Source organism: Copadichromis virginalis, linkage group LG16 (assembly GCF_057382275.1).
Source record: "Copadichromis virginalis isolate Kocher_CV1m ecotype Utaka linkage group LG16, C_Virginalis_male_GT1.1, whole genome shotgun sequence".
Classification (NCBI taxonomy): Eukaryota; Metazoa; Chordata; class Actinopteri; order Cichliformes; family Cichlidae; genus Copadichromis; species Copadichromis virginalis.
In genome coordinates this window covers 1009774-1036380 of record NC_140633.1, presented here as the reverse complement: position 1 = coordinate 1036380, position 26607 = coordinate 1009774, and the positions used below count along the sequence as shown (strand labels likewise).

The following is a 26607-nucleotide window of genomic DNA, read 5'->3' as shown; positions in this document are numbered from 1 at the left end:
TTGTACTTGTAAATCAATTTGTGTGTGTATGGGATCAGAACGATGCCACCTTGAAATGAAACCGAAAAAAATATTGAAACTGAAAAAAATATTGAAACTGAAATAAATATTGAAACTGAAATAAATGTACAGCGCGGCTGCAGTCACGGACAAACTTGCATGTGTCTGTTCGGGAATGGCAGATGCTGAGAGGTCCAGCGTTTACATTACCGGCTATTTCAAAGTGACAGCCTGAGGTGTTCTTCAGTAAATTGGACTACCAGACAGGAGGACCTGAGGCCCCACCGTATTATTTTCGGTAAGTTAAATGTGTGTGTAAGCTAATCCGTAACTTAGGTCCTTAGGTGAGCACTCGGCTGTCGGGGAAACTTGTTTTGTAAAGTTCGTTTAGCTAACCCGTGCAGGTGAATGAATTTACCCTGACTAAAGAAATCAAGAGAAACGCACCGGGCTGCTCAGTGACTAACCACGGTTACTGTACTTTCTTTATGAGTATTATACTGTAAGAGCAACAGGCTGGACTCTGCTTCTGCTCCTGTGCAGAGCTGATTATTAATAAGAAGCTCGGTATACAGACAAGGATAACACAGTACCCGGGCTAGAAAGACAACTCCAGTTTGAGGCGCATGTCCTCCTGACATTTGGTGTTTGTGTTAACGATCCAATGGAAAAGCTTTGATGGGAGTGAGCTGTTCACTTGCACTATAGCACACAAAACGCTGCGCTGAGCACTGAGTGTTGCATCCGTGTACACACTGCATTGCTTCATATTTCACTCGTAAAGTAGGAAATGGGTGGAGCAGTTTATTAAAAGGGTAAACGTACATGGGTTTGATTGTAAGGCCCAAACAGAGCTGGCACAGGTCTAACAAGCTTGTGCATGAAGGGACAAACTGAGTGTGACATAAGGAAATGCTTACATGTGTAATTATCTTGATTACTGGTGAAGGACTACGTCACATGTAATCAAACATGACTCATTACTTATAAAAACCCTTTAACTAAAAGTGTATCAGAAACTCTCCTCTACTGTTTACTCTGTTTATCACCCAACAGTGACCTCGACCCTCTTCAAGCTCCTCACTGGTCAGTTCGAGTCAGGACGGCTGAAAATCCTCAGTGTTTACTGGGTAAGTTAAACTGATCAGTGGGACACTCAGGAACGGAGACCATGATGCTTTGGGGCTGACCACAGAGGTTTTACTAGTCAGTACAGATTTCAAACACACCGCTACATACTACATTAAGGTCAGTGCATTAAGTGCACTGACCTTAATGTTGTATTTTTCTGGTTGCTAATACACTTGGATCCATTACAAACATACACATTGTTGTGTGATGTGTGAAGACTTTTTATGGCTTTGTTTTTTGTCCGAACAGCACAGAGGAAACTATTTCTAAGCCAAGAGGCTAAAATTCATGCACCAAATGATACGCAGCAGATAAGATGGATGTAATCAAGCTACCGATAGAAAGAACATAATCAAGGACAAATAAAGTGTCTTTTTTTCCTCATTGTTCTCTGTGTGGGCCTCCTACTTCCTCCGTGTGGTAGTTTGACTCGTACTGATGTGGCTCCTCTGCTTCTTTTCACAAACAGTTTTTCCTTCCTGGTTACTGTTGAGCCCGTCACACTCAGCAGCTCGAGCTCGAGCTAAGACAACCTTGAATCTTAAAACTACAGCCGTAATTGCATTTATGTCTTAGAGTGCTGGCCACAGATATTGATCCCATCTGACAGCAGCTCAGTAAAGCACAAGAGCGTCATCTTAAACAGGATATCAGGCAGCGTTCTTATTTTTATTGTCTACTTCTGGTCACATCCTGCTTTTGCCACTGAGCGATCAGCATCCTGTGTTTTATCATGAAGTGATGACTACGTGAGCTCCACTTGTTTAATTCTTCTAACATCTATAAAACAACAGAGTTTCTAAATGACAGACTTATTTATTTGTGTTTGTGTCTCTGTTTCCAGATGCTGCTGTGGAGAAGTCTGACTGTAAGAATAACACTCAGCTGTCCAACTCCAGTGGGACATCGGAGCAAGAGAAAACCTCTGATTATGTATGTTTGCCTCTTCACCACTCGCACACTCAAGGTTACACTCAGGTCAGGTCCAATATAAGTTTCAGAGTGAAGACAGGCTCAGTGCTGTCAGTACTTTGTCAGGATTTTTATTAGAATGTATTAAATTTGGTGTCCTGCTGTTTGATTTCATGCTGGTCTTTTCCCTCGTTGTAGAACCTTTTCCACCAGCTGAAGTCAGCCCCCAGTGACAGTCTGACCTACCGTCTGGCTCTGTGTGTGTGTCTGGTCAACTATTACTACGGTGGGCTGCGGGCTGTTGGACACCTCTGGCAGGAGTTTGTCCTTGAGTTGCGTTACCGGTGGGAAAATAACCATGTTATTTGTGGGTGGGTACCTCACAGGCTCGTGCTGCTTTGATTTTAAAGATGTCACACATATTAACATTTTCATTCTATAGCAGGTAAAATAAGTATTGAACACGTCAGCAGTTCTCTAAGCAAATATATTTCTAAAGGTGCTTTGATGTGAAATTATCACCAGATGTCGGTAACACAGGGACATTAAACACACAGACATTTATTTATTACTTTATACAAATGTTGGTGATGACAGTTCATGGCAGCTTCTGTATGGAGAAACCAGTCCCATCATTGCTCATGACTTTGACCCACTCACCACACAAACAGTCTATAAATCCCGAATGCTCCGTGGATCCTTCCCACAGATTCAGCTCAGGTGATTGGCTGGGCCGTTCCAGCAGCTTTACTTGATTCCTCTGAAACCAACAGTTTCCATTGGCTGTGTTTGTGATCATGGTCTTGCTGAAACATCCATCCTTGTTTCATCTTCATCATCCTGGTAGATGGCAGCAGATTTTAATCAACAATGTCTCCATTCATCCTTCCTGGAGTTAGATTTAATGGCTCAGTCCCTTTTGCAGCTTGTTATAAAGTTTTTATGCATAACTTTTCTAAGCAATCACACATTTTTTTTGGGAACATCAAAATCATAATGCTCCCACCTCCAGACTTCAGTGTTGCTGTGGTGTTTTTGGGATGCAGCCACCCAAACACGGTGTGTTTACAGCATTCAGAGAGTTTTGCTCTTAACAAAGGCAGTCGCACTTTTCTCCTCTCCCTTAGCTTCCCTGCTTAGCCTCTTGTGTCCTTGTTTACTCTCGTGTTTTTTGTATTACTTTTCCCTGGAACATTCTCTCACAGTCTGTTCTCTAAAACCTAAAAGAGGAATTATGGATTTGATCAACTGGTCCCTGAATGCAATTGACACCCCTTTCTCAACGAGAAGTCTGGGCTCGGGTGAGCCTGAGTGCTGAAGAGATCTACCTGTTCGGAACCATGGTAACAGGGTTCTGGCTGATCGGAGCTGGCTTGGCCCTGACTTATCGAAGAATTAAGAAAGCGGAACCGGCTGTTCAAACCCCCACAAGGCTGCCCGCTGGGATTCAAACGATGGGAAGAGGCGTGAGTTTCTCAAAATGAGCTCATTGAGTGCAGCATGGATAAGATCTTGGAGAAGCTTACGGCTGCTGTGAATACTCAGAATAAGACTTCTGAGTGCAAATTGGATCACATCTTGGAGAAGCTCACTGCGGTCGTTGTTAACTTGTTATTTTCTGTTATACTGCGAGAGTACTGTTGCCCGCGAAGGGTTGTTGTTGGTGTGGAGAAAAATGGCGTAACAAATAAAGCGCTTGGAGTGAGACTACGACGTCGTGTCTTTGAGTTCTCAGAATCGGCTCTCTGAGCACAAGAATGACAACATCACGGAGCGCAAGTTTGATAACATCATGGAGAAGCTCACGGCTCTCCAACGGGAGATTGAGAGACCAGTGTCGGAGTGTTAGAACAGCTTTGAAATTCATATGAGCTGTTCGCACTAAAGTAAAAACCTCCATCACTTATGCGGATACCCCTTCGGCCCCAGCCGTGGGCTCAAGGCTGGAGCCGAACAACAACTCCCTGATAACGACTGTGTTTAGACTGTTCTTCCCACTCCATGCAAGGCCACCTGGGTTGGCTGGAAGACTGTTTACTTAGCCTGGCAGGGAGGAGGACACTGTCTCAGCTGAACTCTGGACACGCACACGCTTACACAGACATATATACACATGCAGATGTACACTCCTCCCCCCTCCAAACGCCTTCGACGCTTATTCCCCTCCGATGCTGACGGTGGATCAAGGAGACCAGCGCACGCAGGCCCGGATGTACTGTCTACACTGGCTGTCTCTCACCCTTTACCCATCCCTGTTGCTTGTCATGTGTTTCTTTCGTGTATTAAGAGTTTTTTTCATGTGCAGAGGTGTTTTTTTTCTGTTCTCAAACTGATCTCCCTGTTGGAGCTCAGTCTGGGGGGAGTTATTTTTTTCTCCTTATCTTTCCTCATGTGGTGCATTTTCCATTGTTATGCCTCTCTGACCTGTCTTCCCCATGTGATGTTTGTGTCATGTATGTATGGTCAGAAGGGTAAGATGGCGCTGGCAAAGGTCGGCAGCCTTAACCCAATTTCCATTGGGGTCAGCCTTCAGGATCAATAAAGTTTTATTGAATTGAATTAAGTGACCAAACTATAAAGTTAAAGCGTATTGTTGTACCTATGCATTACACTGGAGCAGAGCTTACATACATTCTTACCTGCTTACACTCATCATTCATTCGTCAAACTGAATAAAATAGCAATAAAATAGGGTGGCTGCAGCTCAGGCGGTAGAGCGGGTCGTCTACTGATCGGAAGGTTGGTGGTTCAATTCCTGGCTTCCCCCAGGCTGCATGCCAAATATCCTTGGGCAAGATACTAACCCCAAATTGCTCTCCGATGCGTTCATCGGAGTGTGCGCGTGTGTGTGTGTGTGAGAGAGAGAATGTTACTTAGAAAGCACCTAGAAAAATGTGCTTGTGTGAATGGGTGAATGCACAAGTTGTGTAAAGCACTTTGAGTGCTCAGAAGAGTAGAAAAGCGCTATATAAGAACCAGTCCATTTACCATTTAACCAGAGGAGTATTGCACTGGTTGGATGGCAGCAGCCATGGAGGGAGGGTGTAATTGTCCCGTGTTATGCTGGTGTTTTGTATTAGATGTAAGCTTACATTTGGCAGCATTAGTGAACATTATACTGAATGTTACACAGGAGTGTCTCAGGTAGGAGGGAGGCTCACTCGGTCCGTTCACTGAGCTTAGTGTTCAGTGATCGATGGTCCAGGGGAAAAGCTGTTTTCTTAGCCTGGCTGTCCTGTTTCTTGAACAGGTGCTGTCCAGGATGAGATGAGATTTGATTGGCTCTCCTGAGACAGCGAGTGCTGACCATGTCCTCCAGGGAAGGAAAGGGACAGGCACTATTCTTCTGTGCTGTCTTAATGACCCACCGAGCAGTTAGCATACCAAGCTGTTAGCAGTAGGTGGGGACACACTATGGTGCTGTGGTAAAAAAGCCACCAAGACTTTCTTCTCCAGATGGTTCCTCCTCCTCCTCAGCATCCTGAGGTGGAGTCTTTGACTTTGGACCATGAGAGGTCCTCAGCTACGTGAGTCCCCAGGAACGAGGACACTCGCTGAACACAGTCTGCTTGATGTGGAGAGGAACGTGTTTCCCTCTGCTGAGGTCACATCTCCTTAGTTTTGATGGCGCTGAGCAGACGGTTGTGTTCATTGCAGCAGCCTGTCAGGTTTTTAACCTCCTGCCTGTTCGCCGTCTTCTCCGCTGATGATTGTCGCATCATCAGCAAATGTAACGATGGTGTTAGAGGGGCAGGTAGGTGTGAACTCATGAGTGTACAGGAGAGCAGGCAAAGACGCCTGTGGATACTTTATGAATGCAGATGATAATATTCTGCCAGCGTTTCACAGACTTGTTCAGCAAACTTTAAACACACTTCACGCTTCTCTTTTTTTCTGTGGCTCTTGCGCCCATATTGTTTTCTTTGAAACAGTCGTACCTGCTGATTCCAGGCCTTTCTGTGGCTCTTCATAACTGGGCCTTGACTCTTCTGATAATTCTTTTCACTGGTCTGTGTGAAATCTTGTGGGAAGCACCTGGTCGTGGCCCATTTATGGTGAAATAATATTCTTTCCACTTTACCAAAAGTGCGCTGGAACCTTCAGTAGTTCTACTGTGACCACTGCCACCAGCATGTTTTGCAAAAGTCTTGAGAGAGCTCGTTGTTTTTACCCGTCATGAGACGTTTCTTGTGTGAAACCTGAATAATGAGACCATCAGTTGGGACTGAACCAGCTGATATTTGATTTGATATTAATTGGCGAGGTCTGTGACGAGTTACATGACTCTTTGGTGGCAGGACTCCTGGGCTGGAGGTGCGAGTCCCACTGAGTCTGTGGATGTTGTTGGACTGTCCTGGTTTCCCACCTCGGGATAAGCAGACTACAGTAGCGGTTTCCCTTTCTAAGAAGTGGGACTAGGGGCTGAGCTTGAACTTGGGAATGATACTCCAAAGCCTCCCTGGAAGTCTGTGACTGGGTCAGTTCGTTAGTTGAACCTGAGGTTGAGGATATATTTTCAGCCCTGGAGCTCCTCTGTCAGATGGTGACGGCATACAAAGTATCTGGTACCACTGTCCTCTGTGTGCTGCTGTTGGTCCATCAGCTGTGGAGAGAGTGAAGAATAACTGATAATGAAAAGTTGTTGTTCTCGTTGAACTCTGTTATTGCTGCTTTATTCGTGGCCAACACTCAGCAGATATTGGCACCAGCCGATTTCAGTCGGGATCTCAAAGGACTTCGTGGAAGAGCAGAACCTATTTGCAGACATTTGTGGGACCTCGTTAGACTGTTGACTTGGACACAGACAGAAGACAGAAACACATTTTGAGACCAGAGGAGATGGATCTGTCAGAGTGGGGGCCCCCAGGCTGTGGAGTGCTTTGCCTCCATCATTATGTTGCTTTGATTGCATTTATTTTTATAAACAGCAGCTTGAGACTCATTTATTTAGCCTGGCTTTGAACTAGATTTGTGCTGTTTCATATTATTGTGAAGCACTCTGTGGTTCTTATCCTGTGCCATATAAATAAAGTCAAATGCTGGATGTCTGTACTTTGTCCAGCTGAGCCGACACTTTAGAATCAGGCTTTGGTCTTGTTGTCAGTCATGTTGGATCTCCGTCCGTCTCTAATAACAGACAAATGACCAAAATGTAAAAATCCAAGTACATAATACCAGGCACAAAAGCCCCTGCAGTGTTTGTGCCGTGCTCTAACTAAAACTTTGCTTGAAATTGTTTAAGCAGTATTTGTTTCTCTGTTAACACACTGGTGTTCACTCATATCCATCTCTGTGCTTCCTAATCTGCAGGCTGGCAGGTGGAGCTCCTGATCTTCGCTGTTGTCTTTTGCATCAGAAGTTCCAGGTAGCCACACAGTGCACAAAGTGCAAGGACTAATCGAACGATTTAAAAGACAAAAAACAACATCATGCACATTTGTAGACTTGCAACTTTAATTCCAGTGGTTTATCAAAAGTGTTGTGTTAACTTTGATAATTGGAACGATGTTTAGGTGATAAAGAGAAAAATGAATTCTGAGAGCTGATGCTCAGTGTGATACAGCATCTTCAAACTCCCAAACACCTGTTTATGTCGTGTTGTCTGTTGAACACAAGTAGCAGTGTTATGTTTCCATGTGTGAAAAGAGTTTTTGTTCCTGGACAGATGCTGAATTGTTGTATCGAAAGGAAGAAGGCCAGAGATGAATCTCACAAGGTACCCGAGGGGAAAGAAAAGGAACACAGGGTCTCAGGTGCCTGCCAGAAGAGCCGCCAAGGACCAGAGTGTGCAACCAGTGCTTCCAGTTCAACAAGAGAGATGTCTCAAGGAAAATCCTGGGACTCGTGGAGTGACAGCGAGGAGGAATTCTTCGAGTGCCTGAGTGACCAGGGCGAGACTGAGGCGACACAAGCTGAGGGCAGAGCTGAGGGCAGGCTGCACCCCTACAACAACATGACTCTGCTCAACTCTGCAGAGCCTCTCTATGTTCACAGGTCAGAGTCACTGCCTCACTGTGCAAACACATCATATGCTGTTATTTATTCCAAATACAGCATGTTGAAAATAATAGTCGGGGTCACACGGGGTGGAGCCTATCCCATACCATAGGGCGAGAGGCGGGGTTCACCCTGGACAGGTCGCCAGTTGCAGGGCGAACACAGAGAGACAGACAAACATTTAACCCAGGGGTGGGCAACTCCAGGCCTCGAGGGCCGGCGTCCTGCAGATCTCACCCTGTGTCAACACACCTGAATCAGATGGTTAGTTCAGCCTCTGGAGAACTTCCACGATAAGGATAAGCTTTATTTGTTGGTTGCCTGCAACTGAGATGACCTAATCGACCATACATACCATGTACAAACTTAACATTGGGGATACAGGTCAGGCTAACTAGCGACAAAGGATAGCCCTAACCCAAGACACGTTGAGGAGGTCATTTAGCCATTTAAATCAGCTGTGTTGGATCAAGGACGCATCTAAAACCTGCAGGACACCGGCCCTCGAGGCCTGGAGTTGGACACCTCTGATTTATGCTCTCATTCACACCTGTGGGCAGTTTAGAGTCAGAGTTAACCCAACCCCACTCGCTCCATGTTCAAAGACCTGCAGTTAATAATTAGAACTAAAAGAAAGCGGTTGTAACAGTACAGAGGCGGCCTTTGTGTGACAAAACCATGAAAGCAGATCTCATATAAGTGGTTCACAGAAATGTCATTAACCTCAGCTGAAGCTGACTGAGTCTGATATCTGTGCATCATGTTTCATTTTCAGGAACCGTCTTCTCTGTGCAGTTAATGAATGGGATATTAATGAATTAATAATAAATGTCATGTAGGCTTTTACAAGTAAACTAGTGTGGAATAAGAGGACTGTTGATCAGCCTACGCTGTGGAAAGCTGTGACTCTGTCACTGACACGTGTGGCATGATGGATGCAGTCATGCTGGGAGAAGCTACGTGAGTGCAGAAACCTCTGATCACCAGACGATCACGTGGTCGTCAGTTTTCAAACAGCTCATTGCAGTTTTATAAATCATCTTCAGAGGTTATTTGAACCTTGTCTTTGCAGAGACCTGCAGATCTGAGGCAGTAATGCAGTGATAATGACCAGCACACAGTGTAAGTCATGCTGCAGCTGCCCTGAATCTACAGTGTTGGTTATTCCCACCATGTCTCTGTTTCTGATCCAGTGTGGACGAGCTCTTTATTCAGTCTGAACTGGTTTTAATACTAAAATACAATTGATTTGTTATTCATAGATTTTCAGATTTACTCTTACACAAAAAAGTAAAACATTTTTGTTGCCAGATCACACGTATTTACTTCCAGTCCTGAACAGAAGGAAATCGTTTTGATGCCTAAATGACATTTTATGTTCAGTGACAGCCTGGTGTGCTTGGGTCCATGAATGCAGTGGTGTCGTGAGTGGGCCCTGCTCGAGTCGTCAGTGCCAGTATGAGGTGTCAGTGAATATATTTACACATTACTTCATTTAAAGTACGAGTTTGTGTCTCTGTCCACAGGCAGCCAACCCCGGCTGTGTCCTGGAGGATTTTGTGCGCTGGTATTCACCTCGGGATTACGTAGAAGAGGAAGTGGTTGATGAGAAGGTCAACACAATGGTGATGGGGACACTCAGTCCCAGGATGAAGATCCCAGGCAACATGTGGGTGGAGGCTTGGGAGACTGCCAGGGTCACACCTGCACGACGCCAAAAAAGACTTTTTGATGACACCAAGGAGGCCGAGAAGGTCTGAAGCAGGTCGTTCGTTTTGCCACATGCGTGTTTTAAGCCAAACGTGTTTACTAAGTGGATCACAAAGTGTTTTCATGAATGTTTCTGCTGATTTTCAGGATCAGCTTCTGCCATGGGACCGTTTTGGCTCATGTATGTTGAAGAAGTCAGTTTAACACAGATCTGTGCTCACAGACATGTTGAAGCATTTTCACATGTTGATGAAAAAGGATCTGATGCTGTCACACACGATGTTTAACTGACACACAGCAGCTTTCTGTGGTGTGATGGTGTTAAATGAAGAACAACTTTAAACCAGCTTCTATTAATGATCCGGTCGGCTTTATGGGAAAGGGACAAACAGTAACTGGGGTTAGTTGTTTCCTCACCCAAAGAGGGTCCTGGATTTGGACCCGGGCAGGTCCCTGCCAAGCGTTTGCATGTTCTTCCTGCACATATGAAAGCAGAGCTCGGAGCTCCAGTTTGCACCGTCACTGAAAATGTTGCCTGTCTTTTAAAGACATTGTTTATCCAAAAAGAGAAAGTTAAAAATAATGCTCACTGATAGTCTTATGACAGATTTAAAGATCTGGGTATGACTGGTCCCTCTGTGAATAACCATCATAGAGAAAGGTCACCGTTTATCTGGAGTCTTCTTCAGAGGCAGCCTGTTGGCTGTGCAAAAATATTCTGTTGATCTGAAAGAGCAAAAGGAAAACAGAAGCCAGGCAAACTAAACTTTTTGGGGGTTTGTCTTTAGGTTCTGCACTACATGGCGATGCAGAAACCTGCAGACCTGGCCCGTCACCTCCTGCCCTGTATACTTCATGCAACTATTCTGAAGGAAGAAGGTAAGTCCTCACCGTTTGGTTGAAAAACACGTTTATATGAAATAAAATCTGGGAAAATAACTCTAAGCCCACAGCAGGTAAATTACAGTAAGACCGAAATACAAAAAACTAAAGATATTAAAATAAGTACTAAGAAAATGAAATGCAACCTGAGATGTTAATGGAGAAAAAAAACCAGAAGCTGCATGAATAAAAAAGTAGAAATCTTGGACGCTGCCAGCATAATGCACAGCCTTTTGACGGGGCTCGCACACAAACACAAAGCAGAGGATGAAGCATCACCAAATATGTTTCCAAGCCAAAGAAGATAAGATGAAGCATACCTGCGCAGTGGTGGGTGATGAGGAGAGGCCGCAGCGTGTCTGTCTTAAAGTGCAAGTTTGTGACAGTTTAAAGCTTAACAAGCTAAGACGCCAAACATCCAGAGCACAAAGACAAGTCAGAGGGCTTTTTCAGACACACACTTCTAAACCGTCGTGCTCAACAGTGTCTCTGCTAAAACTGCGTCTGTGCTCTGCTCCTGTAAAGTTGCCTATCGAGTGCTTAATGATAAGGTGCATGGTAGCTGCTTTCCTCTGCAGGTGGACAAAGGAATGACTTCTCTGCAGACAGGCTCCTGGCAGAGCCACTGCAGAGGAACTCTTTACAATCACTGACTGTGAAACGTGAGGACTGTGTGGGGATGTGCAGACGGGGGCGCGACGGCTGGGAAACGAGGAGGGCTGCAAGTGGATGCACTGTATGATACACGCTGGCGTCTACACAGCTCAGTCCTGAGCTGAGTGATGTAATGACTGATTGCATCGACACAGTCATTACATCAAAATACAACCCCTTTTTTTCGGCACTGAAGCGAAACAGGCTCCGCCCACACAGCCGTTCTGTATCACAGCTGTGATGCAAAAAGATTTGGGCACCACTGGTATAGAGTGAATGGAACCCAGAACCTGGAAGTGTCCAGTGATGTGAGGGTAAAGGACGTCTCACTGTGTACTTTGGTGCACAGATGAGTTTGTGGTCGGTTCAGTGAATGCAGCCCATGAGCTGCAGAAAAAGCCCAAATCCTGAGCCCCCCAAGATTTGGGCTCAAGATGTGTTCTGCACTGCAGGCCCTTGGACTCCATCAGGGTTTGGGCCAGTTTTGAGCTCTTATAAGTATCAGAGATGGACACGTGATGTTTTCAGGGCTGCGTAGGCATGATGGGTAGAACATGACCCTGGTGTTAAAATGCAGGTAAATGTGATTTAGTTTGTTTACTCTAACTAGCTACCCAACCCTCACTGTGAAAGGAGCCTGGAAAGTTTCCCCAACATGAATTTCTTTCAGTCAAGTTTTCTCCAGTAATGATCAGAAATCAGATAAAACCCACTCTTTATTTTATTCTACACACAATAAATTGATAATTATTCCAGGATACAGAAAAGTCTAGATTTCGTCTTCAGACTGTCACATCTGGAGCAGGGCATAATTTGAATTGGTTTTTAGAAGAAGCTAAAGATCTTTCAGTCGTGTTGCTGTTGTTCCCTGACACCTGCAGTGCAACCATTAATTTAGCTAATGAGAGTTCACGTATAATTATAACAGGTCGTAGTTTCTGGATCGTCTCTAAGTTGACGGTATACTGCTAAGACCAGTTCTGAGTCTAGAGACAGCCAATGGTAAGGACTAGTAAGGACATCACTGAGGAGAGTTTTCTAGTACTTTGGAGAAACCTCAATCAGCTAACGTCCTGCTGTGATACTCAGACCTTTTCTCTAATTAAACCAGAAAGCTAGTTTTCATTTATTCTGTAATATCCCAGAATGTTTCAGCAGGTCAGAAATGCTTTGGTGCATATCCAGGTTGTATGCAAATTAATTCTGATTAAGTCTGGACTACAAAATACAAAACATAGCAACAATAATGTCCTCGTTTCACTTCTTTAAAAAATGTATTTTGATCTTATGACACTTACTAAAAGCTTTACTTCCAGAGGTTGACAGAGACGCTCCGTGCTGATAACACGTGAATGTGTGAAGGTTTGGATCATATCTATCTAATAGACTCCAGTTTGTGCATGTAAATGGAGAGTCCTCTTCACACACTGAGGTTAATTATGGAGTTCCACAGGGTTCAGTGCTAGGACCAATTCTGTTTACATTATACATGCTTCCCTTAGGCAGCATCATTAGAAGACATAGCATACATTTACACTGCTATGCTGATGACACCCAGCTCTATCTGTCCATGAAGCCAGATAACACACACCAATGAGTTAAACTGCAGGAATGTCTTAAAGACATAAAGACCTGGATGGCCGCTAACTTTCTGCTTCTTAATTCAGATCAAACTGAGGTTATTGTACTCGGTTATTGTAGATGGCCCCGCCCCTCCCTGAGCCTGGCTCTGCTGAAGGCTTCTTCCTGTTTAAAGGGAGTTTTTCCTTGTGCCAAAGCACATGTGGGTATATTCCTGGACAAAAGGCTTAGTTTCTATTTGCAGATGTGTTCTGTGATCCTCTGAAATAGCTGGATTAATTAACTCCAATAATAATCCATCAAGACTTTGTGGATATGTTTTAATCTCTGTAAAGATTATTATAAAATGTTGTGAAGGTTTTGTTTATTTCAAAAGGATCTGTATTAGTAAGATAATAGTTTGCAGGTTTACTCAATTTTAGGCTTTTTCTCATGTTAACAGTAATTGAGGTTACAAACGTGGCAGGTCTTTCTTTTAATCACAGCTTTCTGTCACTCTGGAAACACTGTCATTTCTTCTCTTTCAGAGTCTGCTGAAGATATTCCATCAGTGCAAAAAACCATTCAGCAAGCTACAGTTCAAGCGAGCAAGCTCCTGCAGTCCCCCAACCAGGACTACAAGAAGTTAGAGGTCAGTGAAAACTCGACCGGACTTTCCACAAATGATTCAGTTTAAAAGAAAGTATCATTAGATTCACCCAAAAAAGTTTTGTTTTTAAATACATTATTGATTGATTGTTAACTGTGTTTTTGTTGTAGTTGAGTATGTGCTGTACATGAGGTGTACGTAGACTGGACAGTGTGCACCATGGCTGAGAACTTGGCTGATAATTATTATGGCCATTGATGGTTGAACCATGAAAACAGGGGTGTGGTGCAGTGGGATTGTAGTGGGAGCTGGAGTAACAAACTCCAGTGCTTCCTCAGTGATGGCTAACTTTTTTCTAAACCTAGGTAATTCCTTCGGCTGTTCCCACCTGGGCTCAAAGCTTTTATACTCTGCTGATATCGGATGTGTTTATCAGTGATCGAAAGCAGAGACTGAGATTGTTATTATTGAGTTTGATCACACGTTAGGTGCATTAAACATATGCTTTAATACTGTCCTAAAGTCTGAGAACAATCATCACTTCTTCACATATAAAAATGTTCTTCTCACTAGCACTCAGTATCCATACAGCCCCTTTTCTTTGAATAACACTGTACAGCTGCACAGCTAAACCCCACCATGTTAGTTCGGCTTGACTGGACAGTCTTGTTGTGTAAAAGCATTCTTGGCTTTCTCAAAGTACATTTAAGTATGCCATGTATCCACTGTGACTCCAAACACGCCTTTTACACCCCGAGACTCAGCCTATAACGTTCCACGTAGGAAAAACCACGTATGTGTATAAATGTGACAGTCTTGGGGTCTCATGCTGTCAGGATTGAGCAGACAGTTGTTCTTGTCCTGTGTGCAGGATTTCATTAACCAGCTGCTGAGCATGGAGACAGTCATCACTCAAGCTCGCTCGCTCAAGGCCAAGTTCTCCGTTCCTGAGGACGACAGCGGAGAGGCTGCTGATGAACTGAAGAAGTGAGTCGCAGAGTTTGAGCTGCGCTCACTGACAGCTTTGTTTGTGCTGTTGGTAACATGTAACAGTCTTCACCGTCACTATAGATAGTTAGTCAGTAACAGGTTGTCACGATGAATCTGTTTCACAAAGACGGCGTCTGAAGGATCACAGTCAGTTCACACGTTTCTTTCTCGCTCATGTTGGTGGTCTTATTTTATAGTTTTGGTGTCTTCAGGTTTTACATGTTCTTATTTAAGTGTTTTGTTTTGTGGGAATATTGTAACATTTTCCACATTGTGTGTTGTCTCTAGGTTTGTGAGCTCCCTGCTGGAGGAACCAGAGGTGGTAGTGACAGGAGCAGGCCAGGGCCTGGCTGGCAGTATAATCCACGGACTCTTCATCAGTGCTCAGAGGGTAACTCTCACTCTGCCTCCGTGTCCTTCCCACGTCTTGCTGTCAGTTTCATGTATACAGTCATGTATTTGTCATCTATAGAGACATCTTTAGAGGTACACACACACACCAGTCAACCACTTATTCAATATCAGCATCAAGAATAGGTCGGTGTCCCGGTCCTAGAACAAGACATGAAGTCAGCGCTGTTTTATTTTGTTGTGGGCAGTCTGAGGCACACCTGTGCACTACTCATGATGTCAGATCAGCATCCTGATGTGGCACACCTGTGAGGTGGGATGGATTATCTCAATATAGCAGATGTGCCCACTACCACACATTTGGACTGATTTGTGACCACTGTTTGGGAGGGATGGTTATATTGTGTATCTGGAATGAATTTTAGGTCTCTACGTCCATCCCATGGGGAATGGGAGCAGTAACAAAGGTGTTGCGTTTATATTTTTGTTGAGTGTATATACTTCATGTAGATGAAACTGGAAGGACGTGGTCAGCACTGATGTAAAGATGCGGTGTTTTCTGTCAGTGTCAGGAGAGTCTGCTCTATTGTAACGTTGTTTCTTCCTGAAACACACAATTGCTGCTGCTGTGCTGTGAAGCACGTTCAGAGTAGAGATGGACCGATCCGATATTACGTATCGGTATCGGTCCGATACTGACCTAAATTACTGGATCGGATATCGGAGAAAAATAAAAAATGTAATCCGATCCATTAAATATCACGAAAGCACCTCACAAAACTTGCAACACGCCGTAACTCACCTCAGGTTAGCACGTCGGAGCAGTATGCATCACGTGATAGAGCGGCTGTGGCATGCGGGACCTGTCGGTGGTCTGGATAGCATTTGGAGCTTCGCTAGCAACCCGGCATTTCATCTCCGACAAAGTTATCCCGAGAGAAGTAAAGCAAGTGTGTAAGTCCATCTCTGAATGTTTGTAAAGCATTCCTGCGTTAAGCTTAACAAGCGACTGCCTCTTCTTGCTGCTACTTCAATCATGAAACTGCTTAACGATCAGCTGATCGGCTTTTCTGTCGCGAGTCCGTGTCTCTTGTTTGCTTTTGGCCCACTTTGCACCAGAAAGAGGAAACCAGTGGCTGAACAACAGCAGCACGTTTAAGCTTGATCAGCTATTGTTAGAATGTATTTAATCTTACTTTCTACTCGAGGATCTTTTTCTACGTAGCTGACGGCTGGTAACTGTGCAGGGGCGGATCTAGCAAAGTTTAGCCAGGGGGGCCGATAGGGCATGAACAGGGAAAAGGGGGCACAAAGACATACTTTTCTTTCTTATTCTCATTTAAAATGTCTAGCTTTTAATAAATAATTATCTGACAGCCAAAGTTTTAATTTGATGCAAAATGAATAGAAGTCCATTACTGTATATAGTGACTGTTAAGTCTAATATATATACCCTAGTAAGCTATAGTACTTTTTACTTTGGGAAGGTACCATCTGTGCAGTCTGCAATTTTGTTGAAGAAAGATGTTGAATCTATTTAATATTTCTTGAAAAATAATTGATTTCTGTGCATTTTTTTTCACACTGCATCAAATTAAGGTTGATTACGTCGATTAAGCATCATGAGGTGGAGCGTGAGGGGTGGTTCCCTATTTTTTATTTATTTATTTTTGTTGTTGCTGGGAGTTGGAACCCTATTAGTTAGGTTGCTTAATATTTACGCTAAGTACTCTTTAAAATACCAGAATAGGGAGGATGGTGTAGGTTTAAGTTTATTAGATTGATCAGTATTGCTGTACTATGAAATATTTTTTTTTGCATACAGGTGTAACAGAATAGCTTTAGTGTAGTTGTTGTTTTAAACTTGAGTATGAACTTATACAAAATGCAGCAAGATATTTAAAAAACAGTTTTGTTGATTAAAAAACACTATATCGGATTCATATCGGTATCGGCAGATATCCAAATTTATGATATCGGTATCGGACATAAAAAAGTGGTATCGTGCCATCTCTAGTTCAGAGCTATAAGAACCAGTCTGTTTAACTATCAATGAAAAATGAAGAATTATCAGTTTGACTGTGTGACAATTCTGCAGGAACAAAGTTGTGCAGCTCTCTCCACAGTGGAGCAGATCTCCTTCCTGTCTTTGACGCTTCTTTTTCTCTTTCTGCAGTAACAACTATTAATGTGCATTTGTATATGTTTACAGTGTTAGCAGAAACAAAGCTTTGGTGGCCGTGACTCCAGAGATGGAGCCGAGTATCTAATCGAATCATCGGTTTGTTCTTTAAGCCTTAAAAGTGTCCATGTGCTCCACACTGGATCCCAGATTGACTCTGATGCATCAACTGGAACATGAATCCAAAATCCTGCTCCTCACATACAAGGTCTTAAATAATCAGGCCCCATCTTATCTTAATGACCTTGTAGTACCATATCACCCTATTAGAGCACTTCGCTCTCGCTCTGCAGGCCTACTTGTTGTTCCTAGAGTATTTAAAAGTACAATGGGAGGCAGAGCCTTCAGTTTTCAGGCTCCTCTTCTGTGGAACCAGCTTCCAGTTTGGATTCAGGTGACAGACAAAACTTTCCTCTTTGATAAAGCACATAGTTAGGGTTGGATCAGCAACCTTAATTAGTCTGCAATAGACCCTGTGCACGAGAAAATGCTAACTTCCTGTTTTAAGATCGGATGCAGGGTTGTACATTTCCGGTAGCTTTACTTTGCGGTCAATTGCTGCTGCAAAGATGGACTCCAAAATCATGTCCAAAATATGAAAACAGAAAGATGGCGTTAAGTTACAAAGAGCAGAAGGTGGGAACACTCACCACTGCTGTGTCATAAAAAAAATCAAATGATCAGTTTTGAGGTTTGAAGCGTGCAGATCGATTGGTGGTTTACATCACTCAACACAAGCAGAACTGCATTACAGAATCAGAAGCACATCTCTGTATTGATTGATTGATTGGTAATTTATTTCAACATGTGAACAATATACAAGTACATTTAGAAAAGAAATAAGAGAGAAAAAAATACTATACAAATTACATACAAAAAAAACCATTCTGATTAATTTACATGTATAGTGACAGTTCTTATGATTTAAACAGGCAGATGTTCAGCATTCAAACTACAGGTGAACAATAGTCAAAGGTTTCCCTGCTAGTCAAGTACACACCTACACAGCATGTCAACAAACCGTGGTAAGGGTCTCTATGCATGAGTATTTACGAAGGGTATGTTGTGACGTACCTTCAAAATTACCGCGGTCCCTCGCTATAACGCGGCCTCGCTGTTTCGTACATTTTTTTTGTGCAAGTTTGCATGCTTTTTTTTTTTTTTGCGCACAGCGCTTTGTGTTCTGCGTCCTGATTGGCTGCAGACTATTGTTGATCTCCTCCGTGCCGTCTCTCCTGTACAGTACAGAATCGCTGATTCATTGATTCATTAATGATTCATTGATGTTGAATTATCTCTCAGCTGCTCTGTTCTCATGTGCTGGACCTGAAAACACGGTTTGATCTTTGGTTTCTGTAATACTGGACTTATTTGTCTACGAAGGTTTGAACTTTGAGAGCTTAAACAGGAGAGAAACGTGTGAAAATGTTCATGTCTGTCTGAGTGTATAAAGTGTGTAGTGAGGGGTTTTACCTTAAAACATCTATAATAATTGTAAAAAATAAAGTTGGCTACTTCAGATTTCACCAATCGCATTTTATTTTTAGAACGTAACTCCCGCGATAAACGAGGGAGCGCTGTATACAAATACTGAGAAGTATAAAATTTGAATCCTGTCTCTCTCTGAGGCGCGGGGGGAAAAAATATCGACAAGTCGATCAACATCATCTACAGATACATTCGACATCTCGAGAAATGTAAATCGCCACTGGATTCGTCCATTTGGTTGAAAAACCCGACCGTGAACAAGGAGCGAATATCACACCGGAAACTAAGCGCTATGCCCTGGAAGTAGCATATGCTAAGGCGCACAGGTCTAAGTTATAGGTCTAAGTTTCCCATAATGCACTGGGTGTTTCTTCTTCACTCAACATGTGTTAGTAGACCTCTCTGCATTCAGTCCGTCTGCCCCTCATCTATCGATGGATGTTTGTTAGAGGCTTTGGTTCCCACTGTCGCTCACAGACGGTCACCTAATGTTTCCTGTGTAACTGCAGGGTCTTTGCCTTATAACATAGAAGCAGCTTGAGGTAACTGTTGTTGTGATGCTGTGTGTGTGTAATAAAGCTCCCTTACTGACAGTGGGTCACCACAGCTTGTAGCTCCATGTATTTGATGTGGCACGTTTGCCCTCGCTGACACAACCTTAAAGGGATTTGTGTGTATGAATAAAGTTTATTGTTCATACAGTTCATTGCCGTATGTCTGTGAAAGGCTGAATGAGGGTTGTAGCTCCCTCAGCAGCTGTGGAGCGATGGCTCGTGGTCACCTGATTCAGCCCTGGAGATGTGGTTGGTTAGACACGCTGCTTTAGTTTACACTACAAACCACACTCACCTGTTTACACTCCTTTTGTGTTACAACCACCTTGTTACACTCAAACACCAGATGATGCATCTGAGCCAACTAAGGATTCACTGAGACTGAAGAAGCTCGAGATCATAAGAATTTGAGGCTCAGCTGATACAGTATCATAGGAGAATCCAACCATTGTATGTCAAGAGACTATAGGCAGTGAAAGCTCCATCTGGAGGAGGAACGACGTGGTTCAGAGCGTTGCCTCCTGCAGCTGGTGACATGTTCAGATTTCAGCTCTGTCGGTTAGAAAGTCTGTTTTTGTTTTTCATCTGTGTGTTGCTCTTTCATCCTTTTCTTCTTCCTGTTTCTTGCATCAGGCTGGCTGACTTCACCACTGATGAGGTAACCATGAGCAGTAAGCCTCGTGTCGCTCACAGTTACATTTAACATAGTGCGATAAACACACTCAGTCATTATAAGGTACATCCTCTCTAAAGGTTCACATAACAGACAAACAGGATAATAAAAATGATCTGGTTCTTTGCAGCGTCCTGAGATGAACAACACACGACATTATTACACGTCTCAGTATTTGTTACACTGAACACAAATATAAACACAACACTTTTGTTTCCATGAGCTGAACCGGATCCTGACTGGTTTTGCGACATGTGTGTCATTGTGCTACACATGTACGGCATATTTCAGAGTGGCCTTTTATTGTGGGCAGTCTCAGACACACCTGTGCAATATTCATGCTGTCTAATCAGCACCTTGACATGCCACACCTGTGAGGTGGGATGGATTATCTCAGCTAATGAGAAGTTCTCACTAACACACATTTAGACAGATTTGTGAACAGTGTTTGCGAGCAATGTTCCCTGTAATGTTTCATGTGTCTGAGCGAACACACAAACTCCCTGAGCGTCCCTTGGACCACTGTGAGTAACAGCAGACGTGTGCACTGTGGTCACGCCAGCATCCAAGTTACATGTTTATTAAAATAATCAAATTACAGCATTTACATTTATGTTAGACTACTTTTAATTAACTGCTTTAGCCCACTTACAATGAAAATTAAAACAATCTTCTTCATGACCTGTGCAGCATGTTAACACTAATGGAAGTAAGAATAACTTGAACTTCAATTTTGAAAACACAACTTTCTTTAAATAAAGCTCTGACTTGTATTATGAGTCTGTGGTCTGAGAGAGAGTCTGTAACTCTGTCTGCAAAATACAGTAAATAATGACCAATGTTGGGCAATTAATTATATAGTTACTTCTTCTTCAAAAAAGTAACTGAGTTTTGCAAACAGAGTTTTTTGCAGCTGTTTACCTAAAAATGCAGCCAAGGTGTTTTTTAAATAAACATTTCAAACTATTTACAGAACAATCAGCTGTTCTGCATCAAATCTGATGCCACACAAATTATTTGTGCCGCTCCAAAAATAACTTCTGTCCACTATGAGATGAAGGAGAACAACAGCCTGATACCTGCAGGCCTGACAACAGGAGATGTATCACTGCTGTAACACCTGTAACACTCAGCAGTTGCCTCATTGTTCTGACACACACAACAAAACTATTGACTACACTACACACTAACTACACACTAACTACACACTAACTACACAAGATTTGTGCTAAACTTGGCAATCGCATCTCAAACACCGCCGTCACTCCTAAAACTTCCCCCTTCCTAAACAACTAAATGTCATGTTGCCATATCATTTTTTGATTGGTCGACATGGTGCATTTTTCCACCAATAGGAAAGGCTGGTGGGGGTTTGTTTTGGTGTTGTTTTGGCTCACAGGCTTTCGAGCGTTTTCCTTATAAAACGGCGTTTTTACCGTTTCTTCCCGCAGTAAATATAAACAACGACAGTATTCAGGAAGAAAAACAAACATTGCAGATATTTTTATCATAACTCTGGTTTTACGCGGCCGATCAACACAATTTAAAAACTGGTATAAAGTCCACACTTTGTCCGTCAGTTGTTCCGTCTGTCCTGCTCACGTCTCCAATGGTTGTACACGCCACATCAGCCGCTTTGCTAAAACACCGGTGTCGCACATAAGGACGCTGTCATAGCCTGTCAGCCACGTTGATCAGCTGCGTATATACGAATGTGAATCGCGTGATTGGCTGGACTACGGGATAAGGTGGCCTCGTTCTGATCCCATACGGGAGCAGCCAGTCACTGACTAACACTGCAGAACAGAATTGTTAGTTTTCATTTTAATTTCAATTCAGGTGATTTTTTTTTTTTTTTTGTGCGCAACGCAGATTTTCTGTGCAGAGCCCGTGCCAGCAGTGCACAATTGTGCCAGCAGTGCGCAATTGTGCCAGCAGTGCGCAATTGTGCACGCGCGCAGCTTAGAGGGAACATTGCTTGCGAGTGTCGGGTCTTTTGTGTTTGTAGAAAATGTTTCATATCTTTGAGTTCAGCTCATGGAAAACAGGAGCAAAAACAAAAGTGTTGCGTTTATATTTTTGTTCAGTGTAATGATAAAACATCAGGTTTGACCCAGAATACAGTTTGATCCACATGATGGCGCTGTGAAAAGTGCGCGCTGTACTGGTGGCACCAGTGTCCCCAGCCCACAGACCAGTGCTGCCACTAATCGTCATTAGCAGCATCTAAATGCTGTTTAAAGGTGGACTTCATCTGTCACACAGGAGCAGTTTGGCTTCGCTTTGCTTAAATAATGACCTGGTGTATTTCTGTATACACACCTGCTAAGGATCAGGTGACTTTTATAATAAAAGGTTAATACGTAAAACCTTAAAAATAAAAAGGGCTGTTTTTAGCAGTATTTAGGCTGCAGTCTGTGTATTATGTCCATGATATTCTACATTACAGTAAAAACAGTAATTATATAAAGAACAGATGGATCAGGATCCTGTCTGTTCTTTACTATGATCTCAGCTGATAATGAGGCTTGAAAGAGACATGTTTGAACTTTTGCATTGATCAGACAAATAAGCCTGCATGTTTGCATGAGCTTTACCTTTAACTGTAAAACATGAAGCCTTTATTATTAAAAAAACAAAACCCTTTTGGTGTCATACAGGTAAGAAAGCAGTGAAGCGTTTTTCTCTCTAACAGATGTTTCATCTGTTTTCTCTGCCGTTGCTCTGATGGGACCTGCAGGGTGTTTTTGGTGACGTGGAGGTTTGCACATGTTTCACTTGCTGCCTGTGGTTCATGTTCTAGTCCCACTGTGAAGCACATAGACGTGTCCTGACTTCCTGTCTGTCCCACACTCTGTTGTCTCTGTTTGTTGCTGCCAACAGTACAAGTCATCTTTGCAGATTTTACTGAATTAACAAAAACATGTTTACTGAAAGACTTATTCAGTAAACATTAGGGCTGGGCCATATTATACCGTTCACGGTAATACTGGTATAATGTTAGGCAATGATAGGAAAATGAAATATCGCGATAGAATATGAGTAAAACGCGCATGCGCAGTGCCTTTGTTTTCATACGCACATGGCCGATTGTTGAGTGAAACAGATGAACCAGAATTGGTTTGTAAAAATGGTGCAACTTCAGTGATGTGGAACTGGTTTGGTGTTTGTCCGTCAGATACACGACAAAGCACATTTTTTTGCAGAACATGCAAGCGGCCGTCGTTACTGTCGTATTTGTCGGACTAAGATGCTCTTAAATCTGGGAGTAATCTGGGTCCTAAACTCCATATGGTTCAGGTCAAACAAACACTGCAGCATCACTGAGCGTTAAAAACTGTCTAAATTCTTTCATCTTTAATAAAACGATCAGCATTGCTGCTTTACCAGGTGTAACTATGAAGTTTAACTTCCAGGCATCCATGAAAACAAAAGTTATTACATTTAACGGAGTTAGAAGTTAGCAGGAAGCTAGCGGAAGTTAGCTCGCTAGTTTCGCTAGTTACCTAAGCATGATATAGCATGTTCTGACTGAGAGATTTCTGAAAAAATTCAAACGTACAGCTCTGCTATCACTTCCAACATAAATGAAGACAGGAAACTAAACAGCAGTGACGTTTGTAGGGTTACTGAAGTTGGGCTAGCTGGTATATAATGATGTGCTACGTGATCGCTAGCGACACAGCTATGTTAGCATAACATAAACAGTGAAGCTGGAGGACGAACACTAACACTTTTCCACTTATAAAAGTTAACGTGAAGGTTCCTGATGGTTAGAGACAAATACAATCACATGGCAGGATGCTGTAAACGGACCAAACTTCAGTCAGGAGAACAACTGAGATAATCCATCCACAGTACGAGGTTAGTCATTAATATACTGCAACAACATGGGAATAGAGCAGCTGCCAGAGAATTCAACATTAATGAATCAATGGTACAGAAGTGGAGGAAGAATGAGTTTAATAAAGTTTGATTTATCTGACTGCTTTGTTTCGCTTAATGTGCGTTATAATCCCGTGCACCGAAAACTACGTACTGCACACTGCAGTTTAATGTTGCAAAGCAGCTCTTTTTAACTTCAGTGGATATTATACATGGTTATGCTCAGGATATGTCAGCCCATTTCTACTGGAAATGCCTTTTGGTTAAACTTTCAGCAAGGAATTTGCATTTGCACTGTTACATTTTTATAAAGCTTTAATGTACATAAAAACCAGCTTCTTGTTTAAGTGAAAATAAATGGAAGGTTGTCTTTTTGCGCTAGTAATGTTGTGGAGTTGTATTTTGTCTCGCATCAATTATATCGTCAGTTATATCGTTATCGCAAATTTTCAAATATATATCGTGATAAATATTTTTGGCCATATCGCCCTGCTCTAGTAAACATGTTTGTTACACTGAGACTGAAAAAGAGATCCCTGTTTACGCTCATAGAAAACGAGCCTCTGTTTTAATTTATTGAAATCATTTCTAATCACAGACAGGATCAGCAGCGTGCAGCTGCAGTGAGGTGTTAGTAGAGGAGCTGTGTTTGTGAGCTGTAGTCTGGATCAGGTCTCTGTGGGAGACTCGGTTACAGTACTTCTGAATATCCACGTGTCCACCTCACACAGCACATTTCTTCAGAATCAGTTGCTGTTTGCTAACATTTGACCTTTGCCCTTTTAGGCTGCCCTTCTGGCGCCCGTCGATAAGGACTTGGGATCTGACAAGAAGCAAACTGGGGGAAGCAGCAGAGTACCAGACTTCCCTCCTCCAGCAGGCCGGGAGATCTTGTTGCGCACCTGTGTGCCGCGACCAGCAGCGTACTCCAAGGCGCTGCCTCAGCGGCTCTTCTGTGTCCTGATGAGGGAGGAGTTTAGGTTGACCGGAGCCTTTTCCACAGACACGTCCTTCTTTTAAGTCCTGTGAACAATTCACACCTGGGATAAAGATAAGTGAAGGACACAGGATGGAGACTTTCACATGTATGAACGTGGCCATGGAGTAAGATCATAGAAATACATTTCTTCATTTGTTTGCTTTATTTGTAAGAATGGTGCAATATTTCAGCATCTACGGCTCGCCCAAGCTTAAAAGCAGGAAGCAGTATATTACTGGCATTGATTAAGAAGCATTTATGGCTTTGTCTGGAAATATGTGAAACTACATCCTTCTCTGTATTCATAAATCTGCAGCTTCCTGCAGCTGTGATAAAACAGTTTCACACTAAAACCTTCATTTTACCTTCAAAGCTTCTCTTGATGCCTTTTTAAGGAAATGAAATTTGTCGTTAGGATGGAGTTCCCCATCCTGCACTCACCACACGCTAACACAACCTTCTCAACTCTGATATTTAGTAGATTATATTTCAGTTGCAGGGATTGGTCCTGATGGTAAACATGAGAGCCGGTGAGGACTTCATGGGTCGTTTCAGCTGAGCTCCATCCTCCAGCATGTCCTGCTGCTGGATTAACACACAGCTGTTTGTTTGCATCCAACCAGAACCAGACCGTGCAGATCTTATTCCTGTTCATAAGCTGATTGTTCAAACATGAAGCTCTTTGACGTTGTATAAAAACTGAAACGACACTTTACAGCTGACTGTGATGTTTTAAATGGAGCTGGTTCCTCGAGGCGCGTCCGACAGCATGAGGGGAAAATTGGTTTTGTAATATTTTCTTTGTTTTGTTAAGGGTGTATCCATCCCATGATACAGACACATACAGTTTAAGCGAAGCACTGAAACTTGCACATATTTATTATAGATGCACTGAAGCTAATCGAGATATTTGCTGTCAATCTGTGGCTGCGATTAAACACTTTACTGGAAACTTTATTAACTAGTAACTTCATCAGTCATGACAGAAGCTAATATTTCTGTGCTAACATCGTTTAAACAGTAACAGCTTTCCTCCAATATAAGCTAACATTTACACCGTAACTTTAAGCTAGCACCATAAAGACGGTAAAACACGTAATAACATCTACAAATGCATCTTAAAGCTGTTATATTAGCACTCGGTGTATTACTAACATAACCACATTAACATTACTGACACTCGCTGACTTTTAATAGTCAGTCTATAAATGCTGTCCGTTTAAATGGTCTTACCTGTACCCACTGCATATCCACCGGGTTCCAGCCAGAGTGGATTCTGGAGTCTTCCACGCTCCTGTTAGTGATCCTCCATCTGGATGGATGAGAACAACCTTCTGAACAATCTAGCAGGAGATGGCCCATATCTATGGGACCGATTTGTGCTAATAACGCCCATTGTATGGACTGATAACAGCCGAAGCGGGTGAATAAAGTCACCCAGTAGCTAGCTGTGCCATTACCCAGCATACATCACTCCCTCCGTAAATGCAATAAACGATACAAAAGTATCGTTCTACCTGTTTTTCAGGTAGTTGTTTACATTATATAATTTATTGTGTTCAGTATACGTCACTACAATGTGATTTGGAAAATGTCTAAATATACCGACAGCAGGCACTTCCGCAGCAATCTCTTCAATCGGAGGACCCTTCACGTCAATTCCCGACGCGAGAGGGGTACCCTGCGCGTCCATAAGTGCAGCAGAGGGAGCCTGACCATGCGTCACACGTTTGACGAGTTGGGAGTGAGAACGTGTTGTATTATCGGATCGTCCATCTCTAGTAAATAGTGCACATTCATACAGTGCAGACCAGCAGCGGCACTGCTCACATATTTTGTGCTCTAAGAAGAAACCAAACCCAGCGAGTGATGTCACAGTGATTGTGTCCATCTTTCATATACAGTCTGTGGATATATCATGGTTTTAATGCCTCTGACAGCTTGTCATGAAATACAATGTGATTAACGTGGTTTTGTTTTAGAGGACTGAGGGACCTCCAGGGTCAAGAGGGTTGCTTTTGATTTTTGTAAAGACTCACACGGTGTGCT

The 26607-nt window shown here is 42.9% G+C and overlaps 1 protein-coding gene across 1 annotated transcript; it reads left to right on the top strand.

Moving 5' to 3' along the window:
• Positions 1-227: 227 nt before the first annotated feature.
• On the top strand, positions 228-24922 carry LOC146690030 (rab3 GTPase-activating protein catalytic subunit-like; the record flags this gene model as incomplete). Its single annotated transcript, XM_085434732.1, has 13 exons — positions 228-298; positions 1057-1130; positions 1976-2064; positions 2242-2414; positions 7354-7408; positions 7709-8037; positions 9458-9464; positions 9567-9794; positions 10539-10629; positions 13395-13498; positions 14328-14443; positions 14735-14837; positions 24366-24922. Coding segments are annotated over 13 exons (1674 nt in total), but the record flags the coding sequence as incomplete, so codon positions are not given.
• Between the last annotated feature and the right edge of the window lie 1685 nt (positions 24923-26607).